Raw genomic sequence first — 19,723 nt, forward strand, 5'->3', positions numbered from 1 at the left:
ACCTGATATTCTCACACGATGCCTTTGTTGTGGGCAGTCCTTGGTGCAGTGCTGAGCTTTCTGCCCAAACCACTGAAGTGGGAGCACTTCTTTGACTGCAGTAAAAGCTCTTGAGAAATGTTCCCCTTGGCCACACTGGAGGATTTTGACCCTCCATGGCAGTGTGGGGAATATTTTACTTCCTGGAATCCTGCAGGATTTAGCTGGCAAATTCCATGCTTCCGTGGGGGCAATAGCGCCTGTTCTTTTCCCATGACATTGGATACTTTGGTGACTTCTGAAGCCTGTTTGTTGCACAGTGTTAAGAAATATCTTATGGCCCACATGTGCTGGGTGTGACAGGGGCTGGCTTGGTCCTGGTGCCTGGGTGGAAGTGGAGCAGGACACCATGGATGTGTTCTGTAAACGTATAAGGGTCTTTGATGAGAAGCTGAGAGCTGGAGGGGGAAAACCAGGCAACTGCTCCTTCTTCCACTTTGAAGTCTCTAATTTCAAAGTCTGCTGCCTTATCATCTTTTTATTTCTGTTAAAAACAAACATTTGTGTGATTTCTGTAGAGCTTGACCTTCACAAAGGACCAGACAGAGGAAGAAATAGATGAGATCCACGCTGAATATCGTGAGTAATGCACAAGTTGCACTTTGTTTTGCTCTTAAATTCACTTTCTTTTCCTTTGAACTAAAATATACACACTGATTACCTCTGAGTGCATCTCCATTTATGCACTTTGTGCCCTCTTAGTGTCCTCTCATGTTTGCTGGACCTGCAGAAGAGCAGAGCAGGGTGTCTGTGTCTCCTGCTGAGCTGTGAGATGTGCAGTCGTGTGGTGTCACTGGGAACCCTCCACAGCAGAACTGCTCTGAAAGGGCTCCCTGAGCTCTAGCCAGGGACTGGCCTTCCTGCCTCTGGTTTCATTTTCTTGGTCTGTTATACACATTTAGAACAAAAAAAAAATTAAATACTATCTTAATAAAATTCCTGTCTTTGAAAAATTGAGTGTATATTGTTAAAAGGACATGGCTTCAAAATTAGCAAGTTCTCCAAGAGAATAAGTCTCAGGCAGCTTAACTGAACACTTAAAAGTCTAAAAAAAAATAGGAAAAAAGCAAAGAAAGGAGATTTTTAACAGGAACATACGGTTTCAAAATTAATAAAAAGTGTTGATCAAAGAGGTAAGTAGTAACTGGTGTCAGGTAGTTATTTCTCATAAAAGCAATAAGGAGGAAATCATAAGCATGAAAGAAGAACTGTACAGTAAAATTCAAGGACAGATTAAAAGAACTTTCATCAAAGACCGTTTTTTCACTGTACCACAGATGGACTTTAAAAAGCTTTATTGCACAATGAACTTTTTTTCTTTTATTTTACAACATTTGCACTCGAGGTCCCTAATTCCCAGCTGAATAAATTAACTCTGGTGTAAGTTCTGGATAAAGAATCCCAACCCCACCATGTACTTTTGTTCTGCATTCCCATATGAAACAGAACACACTGGGGCTGTGAACAGCCTCGGGAAAGGCAAGACAAACCAGCTGGAGAAAGTGCTGGTTTTCTACTTCTTTGCACTGTTCCAGGCTCTTGGCAAATTGTGAATTGCACTGCTGGTATTTTTTTTACCATTTATGAAATACCAATTAATACTTTGCTTGCTGGAGCTGAGGATGGTTCCTGTGCTGTCTGGGAGCTCTGCTGGAGCAGCTGCTGGAGTCCATGCCTGGAAGGTGCAATTACAGTTGCTGTCACTTCCTTCTGCTGCTGGAGACTCAGGGACACCCTCACCCTGGTGTCAACCCCATTCTGCTTTTTTTCATGGTCTCTAGTTAAAGAGTTAAAAAATCTACAGGAAAAGAAATACATTTGTTGAAAAATGTATTCTGTTGCCTTTTCTGCTTATAAATCTTTCCATTTGCAATGTTCTTCAGAAGTCTACTGCTTTGTCTTGTGTTTAAATATTTGTAGTTGTGGTTGGCTTATTGAAATGCTGCAGTTTGGTTTATTACTGAGATGCTGCGGGTTGCTGTGCTGTGTGTGGTGTGGCATTTCAGCACCACGGTGATTTACAGCACAGCTCAGCAGTGCTTGTGTGCCAGGACATTTCTTTTTGCAAAGCTTTGTATTCACACCATAAACCAGGACAACAAAAGAAAGCAGTGCTGTGAAAACTGAAATGCTAAAGGAATTCCATAGCAAGTGGCTCAGACTTGGCATCTGGGACAGAATTTGCTTTTACTTAATGGAGTTTTTGGCCTTTTGTGGTGCTTTCAGCTGCTCAGGGGAAGGGAGTTGATGTCAAATCTTTTTCCTTCTGTGGGGCAGGACTTGGTGTTATTTTATCATAGAATATATCAAAGAATTGTGTCACTGGAAGGGTGGTCAGGTATTGGAATGGGCTGCTCAGGGAGGTGGTGGAGTCACCACCCTGGAGGTGTTCCAGTGCTTGACAATGCTGTCTGTGAAGAAATTCCTCTGATGTCCAACCCCAACCTCCCCTGACACAGCTTGAGGCTGTTTCCTCTTGTCCTGTCACTTGTTCCCTGGGAGAAAAGGCTGATCCCCACCTGGCTCCAGCCTCCTTGTCAGTGTGTTCCCTCCCTGCCTGACCAGGGGTAGGTGATCCACAATGTCTGGCTGAGGACACTGGGTATTTTCCCAGCCTCTGAGTAAAGAATTTGAAGTATCCAGATGAAACAATAACATTGCTTTGGCTGAACACCAGAAGATTGCTTAAAACATACCAAGTGATTGAAAGTGCAAAGAGTATTTGCGTTATTAACTGATTTAAAGGGTCTGAATTTCAGCAGTGTAATGAGCATGACACAGGAGCGTGAGGTGTTCATCTGTGCCAGCGTTCTTGGCTGTGGGTAGCTCTGTGAAAGCACAGACACAGATTTGGATCATTAATAGAACATGGACCATATTGCAGTGCTGAGTTGGTTTTCAGTTGCTGTAACAAAAATGGTTTTAATTCAGAGTTTTGTGTCCATTTCTCTTCACCTCATTTCAGTGTTTATGGTGTACCTTAGTCCTGTGGGGATAGTTAGTGATGCTCTGCTACCTTTCAGGAAACAAACACAGAAAGGAATTCAAATTCTTGATGGATCAAGTAAATAACCGGTGGAAGAAAAGTGGTGAGAGGAAAACAGAAAGTGCTCAAAACAAAGAAGGTGCTGTCAAAGAGCTGCCAGCAGCCACAGGTCAGTGATGTTTAGTATGGTCCCCTCTTGGATCCACACCAAGAAGTGGGGGGTTCCCAAAGAAATGCTGTTTTCTCCTGTTGTTCTTCTCCTACAACCTTTAAGGGAAAAAATAGCATAAAGGTCGAACAGACCCTAAAATGATTGACTGCCACTGATTTTGGTGTGGAACATAAGCAAGACCCATAATGATTATCTGGGTTTGATTTCAGTGGGGACACGTTGCAGGCAGTTGTTGAAAAGGGGTCTCGGGTTCCAATCCAGGTGTGCTGCAGGTGCTGAGCTGGGCATGTGGCCACCTCTGGAATGAAGGTGATGGTCAGTGCTCTCGCTGCCTTTGAGCCTTCCCTGATCCCTACTCTGAGAGGGAGTCAGTAACTGGGAACTGCTGAGGTATTTGTGTGGATTGGATCCAGGAGTTGTTTGTCCTGAGGCTGAAGCAATAAAATACTTGGTCTTCTTTCAGGCTGTTTATGCAGGATGTTGCCTCTCTTTTTAACTTGCCTTGTTTTGTGTTTATATACTTGAGCTCAGTGAAAAGTGGGAATGCAGGGCTGCAGTTACTCACTTGTTAGGAGTTAGGGACAGCATCCAGCCTGTTCGTGATCCTCCCTCCCTGCAGCATCAAACCTTACCAAGTGTGCTCTGAGCGTGTTCCTTGCAGGATCCTTTGGTCTCCTTTGGTTTGTGCTTCATGGCTGCTTTGGCAGGGAACATCTAGCTTTGACTGTGGGATTTAGAAGAACATTCCTCAGCCTAATAGAACTTGTGGATTTATAATCTATTCAAGACACTTGAGTTTTGGAGGGAATTCCGCTGACCAGAATGGGATGTGCTGTTGTCTGTGCCCTTGGGAAAACGTGGCAGTGTAGTTTGCCCCAGCTCTCACAAATCCCTGTGCTCTTGAGCTGAGTTAATCTGTGTCTCTCTCCCGCACTGCTTGTCTCCTCCAGCAGAGTCCTCAAGAATAAAAAGAAATGAAAAACCAGTAAAATAATATGAATTTTATCCTGATCATTTCCTGCAGACCTTGATTCAATGCATAATCCTTTCTGTGTGAAGGGTAAAAGTTAAGGAATCTCAAGGATAAAAGATTTGAAGATGTTCCTCATCTATAGCAGAGGCAGAGGTGATGTGTTGTTAGATGGTGGGACCACAGCCTTTATTTCCAGCTCTGCCCTGGCAGGGTGGGCTGCTGTGGCTTTCAGGTTTCCATCTCCCCTGTGTGTGCTGCCCTACAGGCTCTGAGAAGCTGAATTAAAGCCATGGAGTTCTTCCAAAAGAGTGCTCAGGGAGAAGATAACTTGGCTCAGGTGTGTCATCCTGTGCCGTGTTCAGTCCGTGGCACCGCCTCGTCTGGATCCAGCAAACCTGCACAATTCCCACTGCACTTTGTGCACTGAGCTTCCAATAATCCTTGGAATTGCAGTTCCTAGTTTTATGCCAAACATCTGCACCCAGTTGACTGTTTGTAAACCATTGAAAAAAACAAAAAGATGGTTTATGGTTGAAGGAACAGATGCCTAAAGCCTATTTCCTCAGGGTTCCTTGTTAGCAGCAATTGCCTTTGTATTAAATGGGAATTACAGTACAGGAAAGGAACAAACCAGCAGTGGCCTGATGGAAAAGCTCTGTCTGCATTCCTTACCCACTTCCTTTGGCTTCTCATGGAAGTGGTGGAATTGTAGAGAATTAAAACAGACCTTTTTTGGGGTTGGGTTTTGTCGGTTTATTTATTTTCCCCCCTCCATCTCTCCCACTGCCCTTTCCTGTAGTATTGGTTGATGCAATTTAACCTCTCTGAAAATCTCACTCTGTTTGTGGTGGTGTTTTAATCACCTGTTCCTGATTTACATCATCTTACTTTGCATCTTTAAGCTTAAAATGTCTGTTTTCCAGTTTTTATAACTTTTAAACGTGAAGCTTTGCTTTGCCTGAGGGAAAGTGCCAAAAACATTTGATAAATACTGGTGATAAATAATTTGATTTGATAAGTATTGGCTGTGCTGGTCTGCATTATTGCACAGACCTTTGCTATTTTTACCCTGCTAATTTCAGAATTGTGTTTCATTAGTTGGACAACTGACTCACTGGAATATGTTGGTTGTTTTCAGCAGACAAAAATATGCCCCTGATATTTAATTATGCCTGTTAGCTGGAGGGAAATGGCAAGCTGAGCTCAATCCAAAGACTGTGAAGCCCTTCCACACTCCAGTTACAGTTCTGCTTGGCCTTTTCTGTCCAAAATATTGCTGGAGGAGTGGAAAAGTCAGAGCTTGGGCCTTGAAGGGGCATGTCTGTGACTGTCCCAATCACAGTTGTCAGTGAGATGAGTCTGGGGAGGGTTTAATGTCCTGGGCAGCTTTCTAGTAAAATAACTACTTTGAAAGTATTTGTGGGTATGGTATAAAGATCTTTTCATACCCTAATTTCTAGTCTATATTTGTTTTCTCTTTGGAGAGGCAGAAGGTATCTTTTCAGAGAACTGTTCATCTTTTCATAGACCAAAACATTTGACATAAAAACAACAGAATGGTTTTACAATTTTTATCCCATATGTGTTTGTCTAGAAATTATTTTTCCTATAGAAATGGAAATGTCAATTATCTGGATTGACATTGTCTTTCTTAGGTGCATAAGGAAATAAATCACAACTGAAAACAAGCCTGTTAACTTGATCTGTAAAACTTGAAGCTGTCAAGCTGTTTGATGCAGGGGATGAAGAGGATTGGTACCACAAGCAGCCAACAGCACTGTCTTGTTAAGTGTTTGCCAATTTCTGAAATAAAGTTCCATCTTATGAAATGTAGCACATATCCTTCCCCTTTATTCCTCTCCTTCTGTCTGTTTGAAACTCAACAATGAAACATGAAACATTTCTGGTTCTCAGAGGGTGGTTAGTTTTGTTTGTTTTTTTTTTTTTTTTTTTTTTTTTTTTTTAATTCTCTAGGAAAAGAAATTAAACTCTTGAAAATTCAACCTGGGAAAGCTTTGAGAAACAAGTAAGTGGGAATGAGGTGTTGGTATTTAAATATTTATAACTTTATTTTTTCTTAAAAATCTGTCTCCTGGCTGTAGAACTTTAAACAATAGTATTTTGTATTGTCATTCTAATCTGTGCCTTTCCCCTTGGTAGAGCCTCAGGAAGAGCATCCCACAGCTGTTGTCCTGGGAGAAGCCCAGGAACTCCATTCACATACTCCTGATGGCCAGAGAAGTGAATCTCCTTGCCTGGAGGAAGGCCAGAGATTGGCCTCTCCTGAACTCTCACTGTCATCTGGATCAACAAGCAGGTTAGTGAGGTGGTGTCTTCTCCCTGCTTAGTGCCAGCTTAGACCAAACATGGATAAACTTGGCAGTGCCTGTATCCTGCTTCACAGGATGGGTGCTGGGCTGTGGGCACGGATCCATTCTCTGTGTTCCTGGGTGCTTGGTGGCTTGAGGGATGGAGCTCAAATAGTATTGTAATGACTTCATAGGGGGTTGATAGTGTAAATGTCCCTTTTGGGACAGAAACAGGGAGTGCAATGTCTGGGGTATCAGGAGTACATTTGGTGAATTCCTTCCAGTGTATCACCTTCCCTTCTGCTGCAAGCTTTATTTAGAGAGGTCCCAAAATGGATAACGGCCCAAGTCTTTTAAGTAGTATTGCTGTAAGGAAGTGTGGCCCCAGTTTCTGGAGGAAAAGTGAAAAAATAATTGACAACAAATACAGAATAATTGGGTTTTGATATAAAAGCAAGAGAGCTGATTTGGCTATCTTGTTGATAAAGGAAATGAGAGGAGAATGCAGGTCAGCATTACCAGGAATAAAAAGGTTTAGAAGTGGGAGATAATCAGAGGAAGTAGCTCGAGGTCCTCAGCTGAGCTAGGAGTGACACTTCTCAATTTCCCACCCCTTACAGCCATAGCACTCTGCCTCTTCCTCCTTGTTCTGCAAATATTAAAAGTAATGTAGTGCTTGGCTTTATTGTTGGTTATGAACAGATCAATCTAATCAAAAAGTTTAACAGAAACTAAAGAGCTTTTAAAAAGCTGTCACGAGGGTTCCCTTTCACAGATGGAAATGTTGAATGGTGAGTGAAAACCTGGGGAGACATTGGAAAAGGAAGATCAGGTGGGGGGTTAGAGAGCATCAAATTGTACATGTTTCTGTTTTACAGGATCAGGCTTTGCTGCCTGTTTCCATTTGCTTGAATAAATGGGAGCATACAGTAAATATTTGTCAGTAAACAACAATATGCTGACTGGCAGAGCACTGTGTGGAGGCAGGAAAGGTCGTTGCTGCCCTTCCAGAGCATCACTGCATTTCTGTTTGGCCTCAGACCTGCGTTATAGACCAATAAAGCCCTTCCCCTCCCGTGGCCTTTCCCCTCTGTGCTGTCTGTGTCTTTCTGCCTGAACTGGTACTGTAAAATTGATAAACACGGCATATCAGTTTATTTGCTGTTCCATATGTAACAAGCTGTTAAGGTTAGTGTGGGATTAGTTTTATCTCAGTTTCTCAGGATGCAGATGATGACAGTTTTTCCTTCCCTGTGATCAGGGAACTGTTCTCTTGGTCGTTTCTTTACCTTTACCACAGGGCCCAGTGCTCTGGGCTCCTGCAGCCCTCCCACATTGTCATACCCCATTTTGGAGTGTCTCCTGTGCAGGTGTGTGGGGTCAGAGCAGATTCCTCAGCCCTCAGTGGGGCACACTGACCTGCAGAGCTTGGGTGACCCTCTGGTCTGACCCTGCACAGAGGCAGCTGGAGAGGCCCCCTGAGCCTTGGGACATCACACACTGCAGCTTCTGCTGCTTTCCATGCAGCCCCCAACCTTAGACTCTGCTCAAAGAGAGATGAAAACTCCAACAGTGAAGCAGTGAAAGCTCAGTGAAGTGACAGATGCTGCCTGGTCAGGAGGGAAGGCCCCTCTCCCCTGACCACCACGTTCCTCCTGCCGCACTGCACCTTCCTGAAGAGCACTTTGGAGTGTTTACCTGTGTCTTCTGAGAAACAAAGATTACAGGGACCACCCCTTCTCTGAACACTTATGGAAAGGAGTTAAATGTGCTTTTTGTCTTGACTGTGTTCCTTGGTAGCTGCTCTGAAGGAGCAAAAGGGCTGATGGTTCAGTGCACTGCCCAGGTCTTGGTTTGGCCCTTGGAGATCTCTTGGGTCCTGCTGTGCCCGTGGACCGGCTTTGGACCACACAGTTCCATCCAGGAATGAGGCTCATCCTCCCAGCACACTGCTCAGAGGTCTGGTGTATCCAAAATGAATTGTATCAACATTGGCAGGGCCCCTAACAAGTAGGTGTAGTCATATAAACTGCATGAAAAAAGATGTATTTGGTCACTCTGGTTATTGTGGGGCTGATATCTTTTTAATTGTAGTGAAAGAAATACAGCACAAATCAAACAATGATTTATATGTTGATGCTTTGAGTAGTATTGTGCTATTGTACTAAGTAATGGTTTTGTGAGGCTTGTGTTTTATTTCTGAGTATTAAGAGGATATCCTTTGCCAAGGGTAAATGTTTTTCACATTGAAATGTCAAAACTTGAAATATATTCAAAAATCCAGATCTGCATGCTGTGTTCCTGTGAGGAGAGCACTTATAAGTGGAAGTCTGGTGCTGTGATGGGACAAGGATATCGAGCAGCACATTGAATATAACAGAACAATCTGCAACTTGGAGAGGTGAAATGTCTGTTCTGCAAAAAGATGCTTCAAGAAAATCAGTAATTCTTCTGTTTCCTCCTTCATAAGGCCTGTCCTTTGTCAGTCTCATATCAGTTGGTCAAGATAAGAAATTCATCCATTGTACACTAATCACTGATTAACTGATACTATTCAAAAGTTGATGCTTTAATGGAGAAGAGTTTTACACCTGCTGGAGAAAAGATCCAGGGCAGGAATGGAGGTTGCAGCATCAGCCCAAACATGCCTGGGCTCTGCAGAGATTGATGATCCCACCAAGAGAGCAAACTGTGCGTAATAGATAAACACCAAAACACAGCCGGGGCTTTGAAAGGGTAATTTTTCAAAGCTCTGAAGTCACAGTTACACATAAAGCTTCCACAGGACTGCAGTGCTCCATACAAATAGTCCTGTGGCGTTCTTTGACTTTCTGGGACTGAAGCCAAATTTTGCATAACTACTTAAACAATAGGGAAATTAGAGAAGAAATGAGAGAAATGAGGAGGGACAACGATAAGCCAGTTAATGAGCTACGTAGAGGAAATATTCCATTACAACTATTTTATGTAATGGGGATAATACACAGTTTTTTAAGCAAATTATTTCTCTTAAAACTTTGTTAGAGACAAATGCTGGTTCTTGATGACTAGAGTGAGAGACTTGAACAGCAGATAAGATAGAACACTGACCTTATCTGAAGTACTGAAACATGATGATTTAGTTCTGAAATCTTGGTGGGAAAGTGCTACCTGCACACCTTGTGTAAATGCCTCTGCTGTTGGGATGCCCAGAGCCACTGCAGTGTGTGCCAGGGGAGGTTCATGCCCAGGGGAGGGGCCTTGTTTGCAGGATGTGTGGGGTTTTGGCTGTAAGCTCAGGAGCCATTGATCAGGATCCAGGGTCTGGATTTGACGGGTCCCTTATCCTTGGATTTATGTGCTTTGCAGAATATGGGCTTTAGTTCATCAGCAGCAGAAGAGGCAGAGATAGGAGCTGTGTTTCAGTTACCCAGGAGTTCACTGGATGGCAGCACTCCTCCCAGACCCACCCGGCAGACGTTGCTTTGGCAAAGCTGGCAGGGTGGAGTGGTTGGAAGGGCTGTGTGAGCTCCTCCCTGGCAGTTGCTGCAGTCCGAGTTCAAAGGCAGCGCTGTCCTGCTCCCTGGCCATTGCTGTCAGATGAGAGAAGTGTATGAAAATGTGTTGATTAGGGCAATAACTGCCTTTTTCAGTTCTTCAGTACATTTTTGACTTAATAAATCTTGCACTACTTTGGCTCAGAGATGATGTATATCACAGTGTTAGACAGGAGTGTTCGATCTGTGGATTTTGGCCTCAAACATGGGTTCATTGTGGAAGGATGATGATACTTCTCTGCTATGGTGTTGATTCATACTTTTTTTTCCCAAAACTGTGAGCTGTAACAAATGGCAGGAGCTGTGAGGTTTGGTGGAGAGAGTCCCGGGGACATCATGACAATCAGTGGCCTCAGCTGGGCCTGGGGGAAGCAATTACATCCAGCCTGTGTCCAGGAGGACATGGGTCTGTGATCGAGAGCTGTGGGGTCTGGACATCTGAGTCCTGAAAAGAGGAGTGCTGGTCTGCAGCGCTCCTGGTGCCTCAGCCTCCATGGCCCAGCTGCTGCCACGCTCCTAAGGGAAGGAGTTCAGATAGAGCCAGCAGAGCTTTCCCTTTTCCAAAGGCAGAGCCTCAGAGGCATGTTTTTGGGCTGCAGAGGATGCCATGGAAAGCCCAGGAAGCCTGGAAAGGGTAAAGGAGAACAGTGAGAGCGTGAGTGGAACCTGTGTAAGGTTTGCTTCAGACGAGAGCCCTCCTCCAAAGGCAGGACGACGAAGCCACAGGTGCGTGGTTTGAAGAGGAGGTCCTGGGAAGCCAGGGAAGGCACTGTGATGCACAGGTAATCTTGGATATCACCCAGTGCTGGGGCTGTTCTAGCAGTGAGCTCATCCTGTTCATCACAGGCAGGACACAGTGGAAGCAGGATTGCAAGATGGAGAAAACTATTTTACCTCTCCTCAACTGGGCACTCACCTCCAAGTGACATTGGCAAAATGAGACAGGCTGGAGCTCATTTCTCGTGCCAGCAGCGAGGGGAAATGCCCAGGGCTCGTGCAGAGGCACGTCCATGAGGCAGGGCAGGATGGGAAAGGCGCTGGCTGCTCACGCGAGAGCTGCGTCTGCCCCAGCACAAACAGGGGCAAAGGGCCCTTTGCTCCTCTCAGTTCTAGAACAAGACATGTCACTCACACTTATGTCAGCTTTCTTCTCTCTGTCTGGGAGTTGTGTGCTTATCTTAAAAAAAAAAAAAAAAAAAGGAGGGGTGGAAATCAAACCCCAGTGATGGTCAAGAAAGGAAGAGCTGACTCTTGGCTGATTGTCCATAAGGGCTCAGGGACACCAGTCCTGCAGGAACGTGGAGCTGGGGAATGGCCTGAGTCACTGAAGCTGTACTTTTCCCAACGTGGAGCCTTGAATAAGAGCAGAAACTGAAACCTCTCCTCACCCTGGCACAGGATGCTGGCTGCATGTCAAGCAGTTCAGGTGCAGAAATTTAATGGTTTTGCTGTAAAAATTGACTCCTCTGGAAATGATCTGTAAAATCTTGGGAGAGTAATGACCTTTAGTAACGAAAAGGACAGAAAACCTTGTGGGAATTTGTCTTGGATTTGGAGTCTGAATAAAGTCTGATGATGTTTTGCTTGCCTGGCCTCAGTGTAGGTAGGTACCTGTGGGGTATTGAAAAGGCAGAAAATACTGAAGAAATTAACAAAACTGTTCTAAATTCTGTGATCTCTGTGGCCCCTCTGGGCTAAAATGTATAGAAACAACCTCCACAACAAGGCAGCTGTTTGGTTTTTAATTCATATTCTTCCACTTCAGGGCTAATCATTAAATGCAAAGGGGGGGAGGAGTTTTCTTCAGGGGACGAAAAAGAATTAATTTAAAATATGAATTCACTTGGTGGTCAAAACTGTTTTTGCTTAGTTGGTAGTGTTTTTTGATAATTGCTTTTCAACTGTGGCATATTTAAGTGGGTTTTTTTTTAATTTTTTTTTTAATTTTTAAATTTTTTTAAATTTTTGTCCCCTGGCATGTGGCAGAAAGGTGTATAATTACCTCAGCTCCAAATCCTGCCTTCCTTGGGCTTTGTAACCAAAACTGGTGTCTGGGAGAGCCACGATGCAGAGAACTGCCTCACTGGGGGGCTGCTGGGGAGCAGTGGGATGTTGGAAGGAATCCTGAAAAAAAGAGCTTTTAGCTACAGCTGGGAAGTTCAGAACCCTGGTTTGTAGTTACTACAGCCCCTCAGTGTCTCGTTGCAGTTAGGACAGAGGAGTTAATTGGGTTCTCTGGGGACCCTCTGATGGCCCGTTCACAGCTCCACGTGTAGGCCAAGGGGGAACTCGCTCCAGGACATTTTTACTCAGTTTTAAAAAAAATTTGGTAGGCACAGACCAAGGATTCCACATGTAAATTCTGAACAAGCAGTATTGGTTTGAGTGTTAGCCAAGTTTTCTCATTTTTATTGTTTTGCGGTGGCAAACGCGGTGGGTGATAAATGATGATAATGCTGCAGTTTTCAAGGCAGGGAAGTACATCATGTTCAGGCCTCAAACCTGTTCTTTTTCTATTTTAGGGGACTAAAAGCACACAAATAGCCCTATGTCCTCCTCACTTCTTTTTTTAAATGTAATTGGAACATCAGAGTAGTTTGGAAATATGATAATAACTCATTCCCTGGGAATCCAGTTTGTGCACCAAAAATGAGCTTTTGATGGACTTTTAATTCTGAGAGTAAAAACAATGCTGAGCTTCAAAACTTTCCCCATCCATTTTTGGTGTCTTTTTCTATTATATCTGTATGACTGTATGTGCACGAGTTAGAGGGTCCTCTAACATGTCTCTGTTTGTCCACCTGAATTCCTGCTGGTGGTTCTGTATTAGTTATTGCCACAGTAACAGCTGATGACTCTCACTTCAGAGAGCAGACAAAATGGCAAAGGGTGAAAAAAATCCTGCCGTCTTCTAGAAGTTGTATGTCATTTATTGATTTATTGAAGAAAAGCTTCTAGGAAAGAAATGCACTTTACCTACACTTTACCCACCAAAGCATCTTGCAGATCCTCTCCAGTGAAATTGCCTGGTGCCTGGGAATGCAAAGCTGTTTAGATACCACTAAGGAGACATGAACAGAGAGAATTGTCTTGTGTGTTAAATAATGACATTGAGACCTGGGAATAACTAAAAATTAAGCAATGCAGAGACAGAAGTTCTTGGCCTGTCCTGTAGGTTGAAGTTATTTCTCATTGCCAGTGCTATGAGAGGGGTCGGTCTCATCCACAGGTTCTGCTGCCACTGCCAGTCGAGCCCTGCTGTGCTATAGGTGTTGCTAAAATAATTTACATCTGTTTTATTTTCCCTTTCAGCACCAATTCAGACATTTTGGCGGATGTGGAAGAGTCTGAGACGTGTTCAGTGTCCTCTGACAGGTGAGTGGAATATCCATGCACTGAAGTCCTTGCGACAGGTTTAGATCAATAGTTTGCAGTTGGTGGAATTCTGGAAAAGCAAATGCCTCTGGAAAGTCAGGTTCTTGGAGAATCCTCACAGTTGTGGGAAGCAGGATTTTGTCAGTGAGTTTGAATCCTTGAGAAATAATACCTGGATGCTCTAAGAATCCACAGATGCCCAGTTGAAGATCATTATTCTAAGGTACACATGAGTATAAATAAATATTTTAATTGAGAAAAAAATGAGGAGACTGATTTTTATGGAAAATTCAATCTGATCTTCTGTTGTATTTGAAGTTCCACTGTTGGCAGAGCTGTATATAAGGCTGACAAGTTGAACATGCTGGAATTGAGCATCTGTTTTGAAGTGGGAAGAGTTCTTGTTGCTAAGATGTTAACATCTTACTTCTTTAAACCAAAAATCCCCTTCTGTTACATGTATGTGGTCATAGACTGGGATGGCTCTTAAAACTCCTACTATTAATGGCTGTGGAATTCAATCCAAGATGAGAGATGTTTGTCCCAGTTCAGTGTGTGTTTAGCCATGTCCTGCAGAGACCTTTTTCCCTGTGCTTTTAAAGTATTCCACTGAGAGACAGTTTGGAGTTAAATGCTCTGTAGTTAGTTATTAAAATAGTTGACTTCCTTTCTCTTTGAGCGAAGAACATGCCTGACTCCATTAAAATCACCTCTAACTCTTCCTTTCTGGAGGCTCAGTAAGCAGCAGCTCCCCAGCAGCACAGTGCTGTGTGTTAACCAGGCTCACTGTGGCAGGACACCTCACTGCTCTCAGGAAAAGGCATTTGCTCCATAAACTGAGTCCTTCAGCCACAGTCAGTCTTTTTTCTCTGGTCTGTGGCCCCCATTCCCCAAGTTGAATCCTTGAATCATCTCCTGTTCCCCCCATGAACTACAGTTATTTATTACTCTGTGCTGTTGGCAACTTAATCTTTATTGGTGGACAAGTAGGTGTAAATTCAGGTTGAGAAACAGAGTGAGGTTTTAATCCCTCACATATAAATTAAGTTCCTGCTCCTGAGCAGTGTCTTTGTGCAGCTAAGTGTTGATAGTGACCTGCTCCTGGCAGCAGCTGTGGATGTGAATAGTTCTGTTGATGCCAGCGTGTTGCTGCACATGGCATGGGACAGGTGCCTGAAACTTGGCAGGTTCAGGGCTCCAGGAGATCTAAATTCCAAATTGCCTCAGGCAACAAGTGCTTGCTTAACCCACTCTGGGGTCTGCAGGTGACAGTGGCAGTCTGTTAGTGATGGTTTGGGGAGAAATACAGCTCTCGTTTTTGTGACAGTGTGAGTGGGGAGAGCTGGACAGGGCCATGGATCCACGTAGTCCCTCCCTTTGGCACTCAGGGTACGTGTGTTCAGTCACACTGCCGAGGTACCAGCTGGATCTGGCAGAGCTGGGATTCACACAGATCTCCCTGGGTGTGGTTAGTGGTCTCAGGGATGTGAGAACTCCATTTCCATCGTGGTACAGCTCTGAAACACAAGTTGTTCCTACTAATCTCTTTATTATATCGTTACCTGTCTCATGACAGTCAACAGATGTGGACTTGGGCATCTGAGAGTTTTCCATTGTTATTTTCATTTGTGAATTCTCAGTTTAAGTCGAAGTAATAGTCCCTGCGGGATGGATTCAGCCTAGCAGATGGTATAAAACAGAGTGTATTTATAAGAAATGTTTAATTAGCAAAAGCTGTTGACAGATGAGCAGCATCTTTCATGTCAACAAGAAGTGGAATTTTAAGCTCCAAGGCTGAATGATGGAAATCAGCCGCTTCATTTAAATATGGCTAATTTAACAATTTTTTCTTTAAAATTAACTCTGTGACTAAAAAGAAAACACTTGTTGAGTTTCCAGTGGAAAATTCTTTGTCCATAAATGAGGGTGTCTGCAAAGCTGGGAGTCCTGTTCGCTTTCGTTCAGGGGTAACCCTGACCAAGCCCTTGTCCTGTGCCTGGGTGACTGTGCCCCTGAGGACAGTGACTCAAGTTGGCATTTTCTGATAGAACATCATCATGGTTTTTTCTCAGCACCAGGGGCTCTTCTCAGTTATGGACAAGGAATCTGGGAGGTTGTTGCTCCTCCTTGTATTCCAAAGTGGTTCCTGGGGACCGAAGGAGAGGCACCACTACACCGGGTTTGTGGGTGTTGTTATCTTCTTCAGCTGAGAAGGCAGAGCAATATTTCCCCATCCCTGGAATTGTCCAAGACCAGGTTGGACAGAGCTTGGAACACCCTGGTCTGGTGGAAGGCATCCCTGCCCGTGGCAGGGGGGTGGGATGAGCTGAGCTCTGAGGTCCTTTCCCTGCCCATGGCCAGGAACATGTGCGTGTGTGGTGCCCCTGTGCTGCTCCCAGCGCTTCAGCAGGGTCATGTGTGCCGTGTTTAGGGCACTTGCAACCCCCTTTTTTCCTTATTTTCCTTTTTTTCCAGCAGCAGCAGCAGCTCCCTGGCTCTGACAGTGATCAGGAGGAAGTCGCAGCGGCCGCGGATGCCGGAGAATGATGGAGTTCTTCCCAGGAGCAAGCGGAAGAGGAGCTAGTGCTGCAGGGATGGGGAATCCTCAGTGCTGGGAAACACTGCTTGGCTTTTTCCCATCCTCAGTGTGTCTGAATACTGAGTAAAGCGCTGAATTTATGCATCACTGCCATTCCAACTGCCTTAATGACAAGGCTGGTGGGTTTGTCCACAGCACTGTGGCCATTTACCTTTGAGATTGGGCCCGGGGTGCCAGAGCCCTGTGGGATGTGAGCTGGCTCCTGTCCCTCGTGTCCCCTCACCAGTGCAGGACTGTGTGTTGCTGCTGTTCCTGCTCATACCCCGTGGAAACTCCTGGAAGCAGCTGCAGGACAGTGTTTTGCTTGGGGTTGGGCAGGTGCTGGTGCCCCAGTTCCCTGGTGCAGCTGGGGAGGTGGGGGGAGGCAGAGGGATGGTGGGGGATTCTGCTCTACAGAAATAGGCTTTTTTATATATGTCTGTGTCAAATTGCTCAGTATTATGTTTTGTTATTTTGGTTTGAAGTAATGAAACTGGAAGGAAGTTGGAAGGAAGTTGGAAAGTCATTGGACACAAAGTATTCTAGCTTTAAAATAAATAGTAACATTGAAAAGTCTGGTCTTCCTTGGAAGGTAGTAGAATTTTGTAATGAAATAAAGCAATGCAAGAAAATGAAAGTAAATCTGAACACCAGGGGACGTTTTTAAAAATATGGCTTGTAAGCAAAATACATCCCATGAAAAATACTCACAGGTGCTTCTGCTGAGCCCCGAAGCTTTGGTCAGAGCCCATCAGGGGAGCTTGTTAAAGAAGGCACAAAATCTGGGTAAAATTGAGAGTTGTGTGCCAGTTGACTTCAGACTGTAGCTGGGCCTGGGTGTTTGGCTTTTAGAAATATTCCTCCTCAAGCTGTTGTTCCCAGGAACGTTTGTGTTTGGAACGGGCTGAATCACGGCAAGTATAAACCATCATAACTGCACAAGGTGAGGAGGGGCAGGGGCAAAGCAGGAAGCTGATTGTGTTTGTTTCATTTTTGCTAAACAAAACCTTTTGAAAGAAAATTTTTGGTGTCTGTTCTAGGGCTGCCTTTTCATCACAGTAGCTCACACAAGGCATTGAAATTGGATGCAGTTGGCCAGGGAGGAATAAAGATGTTTATGTGTGGAATGGCCATGGAATCGATGTGGATGGGGTTTGCATCAGCTGCTGGGTAGCTGTGGAAGGGTTTGCTGGTGTGGTTTACTTCTGTTTGAGTTAGCAGCAGAGTTTTCTTTAATATGGTCACGATGTCCCCTGTCACACACAGAGAATAGCCTGGGAAGGCTCTGTTAGTGCTGCTGGCAGATAAACCCTGAGCTGGGCTGTCAGCAGTGTGGTTTTGCTGCTGACAGAGCCTAAGGGAGCACGTGCCCACCTTGCCTAAGCTCAGCCTGGAAATGGCACACCAGGTGCTGCACAAGGTCCTTACCTCGATCTGTAGGGAAAATTGGGGTCCTGCAATCTTAACTCCCAGGGACTTCTGCCTTCAATCCAGGGAACGGGCTGGAAACATGTCGGATCAGCGGCAGATCCTCCCTGTCTCCCAGAGTTATTTTGCAGTTAATGGCAGTAACTCCTGAGGTGAGAGAAAATTATGTTTCCCTACCCAAGAAGGAGAAATAGTCTAATTTAGTAAGTATGGGCTGGAAAGTACTCAGAAAAAATCAGTATTAGGCAAGTGCCCAAGGGGGAGTGAACCCTCATGAGCCGAGTGCTGGGGGTTCTGTTCTTGCATCCCGGTGCCCAGGGACTGGTGGGGGGTTCTGTCCTGTTGTCCTGGGTGCCTGAGGGGCTGGCAGGGGGTTCTGTCCTGGCATCCTGGTGCCCAAGGGCTGGCGGGGATTCCGAGCAAGACAAGAAACAGCTCCTGGACAGCAGCGTCACGGTCTGACTGTTGTGGTGACCTCAGGATATGTCCCCTGTGGCTCTTGAAGAACCCAAGGCAGAGTGTTGTCCTTGGAGCTGTGCTCAGAATGTGTACAAAGCCATGAGCTTTGGGAATGATGTTTTCCTTTGCTCATTCAATCACACTGTGGTTTCTCCAGCAGAGCTCGGTCCCTCTGTGGTCTCTCCTGGAATCCAATTCCAAGGATTCCTGTCTTGGCAGCCTGGGCAGAATGGGGAGTTCCTGTGGTTCCTAAAGCACCTCATGGTGAAGAGGTTGGTTTGGGTTCAGAGAGCCCTCAAACACTCCCATGGTGGTGTGTTTGCTGTTGAGTTTGCAAACAGCCCTTACCCTTCCCACTCTGGAGTTTACTGGATGACAACCTTGCTGTGCTATGAGAAAATGCTTGGATTTTCATGGGGGTGTTTTGCCTGCTGGAATACAGCTCAGACAAAGGAAACCTTGAGAGGAGCTGCCCTCCAAAGCAGTTCAAAAGGCACCTTTATAAAAAAGAAAGAAAACACCCTGAAATATTTCTCAAAGTTTGACCTTTTTATTAAACTCCCTGAAGATTTTGGAGCCTGAATGTCAGCCACGATCCCAGACAGCACAGGCAGAGGCACACTGAAATACTCCCCCCAACGTGGTCCCAGCAGCACTGGCAGCTGTCAGACACCTCAAGTGCCAAGGGATGGGGACAGGAGGGTGACTGTGTTTGCTGCTGTGTCTCACCTGATTTCTCATGGATTTGGGATTTTTTTTGCTGAGTTTTTTTTTAGTGTTGCTGCTTGGAAAAACTGCTTGGCTGTTGTATTTAGTGCCATTGATAAGAGCAGCTGAAGGAAGGGTGTTTATTTCAGCAAAGTCCTTCATGGCTGAAAGGAAATGACTTGCAAGTAGTTAAAAATTGCTGAAAACTGGCAGCAACTCACAGATTCATTCACTGCTGACATGTGATAGTTTTTCTCATAAAAATTCTCTATTGCTCCTCAGAAAAACCCCTTGCCATGCACAGCTGGGCAAACTGGGAAACCTTTGGTGTTAGAGCAGCAATAATACTGTAAAGAGCTTTCTCCAGGCGTTGGCAAAGCAGCTGCTGGTGCGCGGGGGGAAGGTGCTGGTGCGTGGGGATGAGCAGGACACGAGTCCTGCCCCAGCACTGTTCCCTGCACTGGTGTGGCTGCAGGTAAGGCCATTGCCACTGACAATGAGCTGAAGAGCTGCTACAGGAACTGGGGCGTTAAGATAGCGAGACAGTTACTTGGTGTAGTAGGAGAGAAAACAGCCATGACACGTTAAATATGGATGTAAATCAAACTGGCTCCCTGACAACCTGTGGAGATTCACTTTTTATATCTCTTACTGTTGAACTCACCATTTAAAGTCCAAATTGGTGACCTTTACCAGAGATGGGGCTTTTCCCCCTCCCTTTTGTAAGGAGCTGTGAGTTGGTGCCAGAGGTGGGTGATGGTGTTTGTAGAGGTGACAAATCTGAGCAGGGCGTGTGGATGTGACACAGTGGTTGAGGTGCTGGGGGAGGCTGCATGGAGCAGACACACTGGACAATGTGGAGGCTTAGGAAAAAGCGTGGATTTGATGATCCTATGCCTCATTCCCACCCTGACAGAGCGGGTGCCAGGTAGGATCCAACCTGTCCTGCCAGACACAGCTCCAGGGCCAGCTCCAGCCCCAGGGACTGCCAGGTCTGGCCTTTGCTGGGAGTGGCTGCTGATCCCCTGGGTGCCATAAATGACTCTTGCTGCACATCTCAGCAGCCCTGAATTCGCAGAAATTGGATAGCGTAAGGGAAAAAAAAACAGCGAGGAAGGAAACGCAGTGTCCTCCCCACGCTGTCCTGTCCCCTCGCTCCC

At 45.2% G+C, this 19,723-nt stretch overlaps 1 protein-coding gene across 2 annotated transcripts in view; it reads left to right on the forward strand.

Annotated features, from left to right (window-relative positions):
- RAD18 (RAD18 E3 ubiquitin protein ligase) overlaps nucleotides 1–16,541 on the forward strand; it is a 31,316-nt gene extending 14,775 nt beyond the window's left edge. The window contains exons 9-13 of one of the 2 annotated variants that reach the window (XM_027746425.2): nucleotides 558–618; nucleotides 3,063–3,194; nucleotides 6,331–6,487; nucleotides 13,328–13,390; nucleotides 15,866–16,541. In XM_027746425.2, the coding sequence (XP_027602226.1) occupies nucleotides 558–618; nucleotides 3,063–3,194; nucleotides 6,331–6,487; nucleotides 13,328–13,390; nucleotides 15,866–15,974 (522 nt within the window). In that variant the 3' untranslated portion in view covers nucleotides 15,975–16,541. The remainder of the gene's footprint in view (nucleotides 1–557; nucleotides 619–3,062; nucleotides 3,195–6,330; nucleotides 6,488–13,327; nucleotides 13,391–15,865) is intronic. The other variant, XM_027746427.2, reaches the window with a different exon arrangement.
- The last annotated feature ends 3,182 nt before the right edge of the window (nucleotides 16,542–19,723 follow it).

The sequence above is a fragment of the Pipra filicauda genome, unplaced genomic scaffold, assembly GCF_003945595.2.
Source record: "Pipra filicauda isolate LSUMZ 115617 unplaced genomic scaffold, ASM394559v2 scaffold139_size1960392_pilon, whole genome shotgun sequence".
In the NCBI taxonomy this organism is placed as follows: Eukaryota; Metazoa; Chordata; class Aves; order Passeriformes; family Pipridae; genus Pipra; species Pipra filicauda.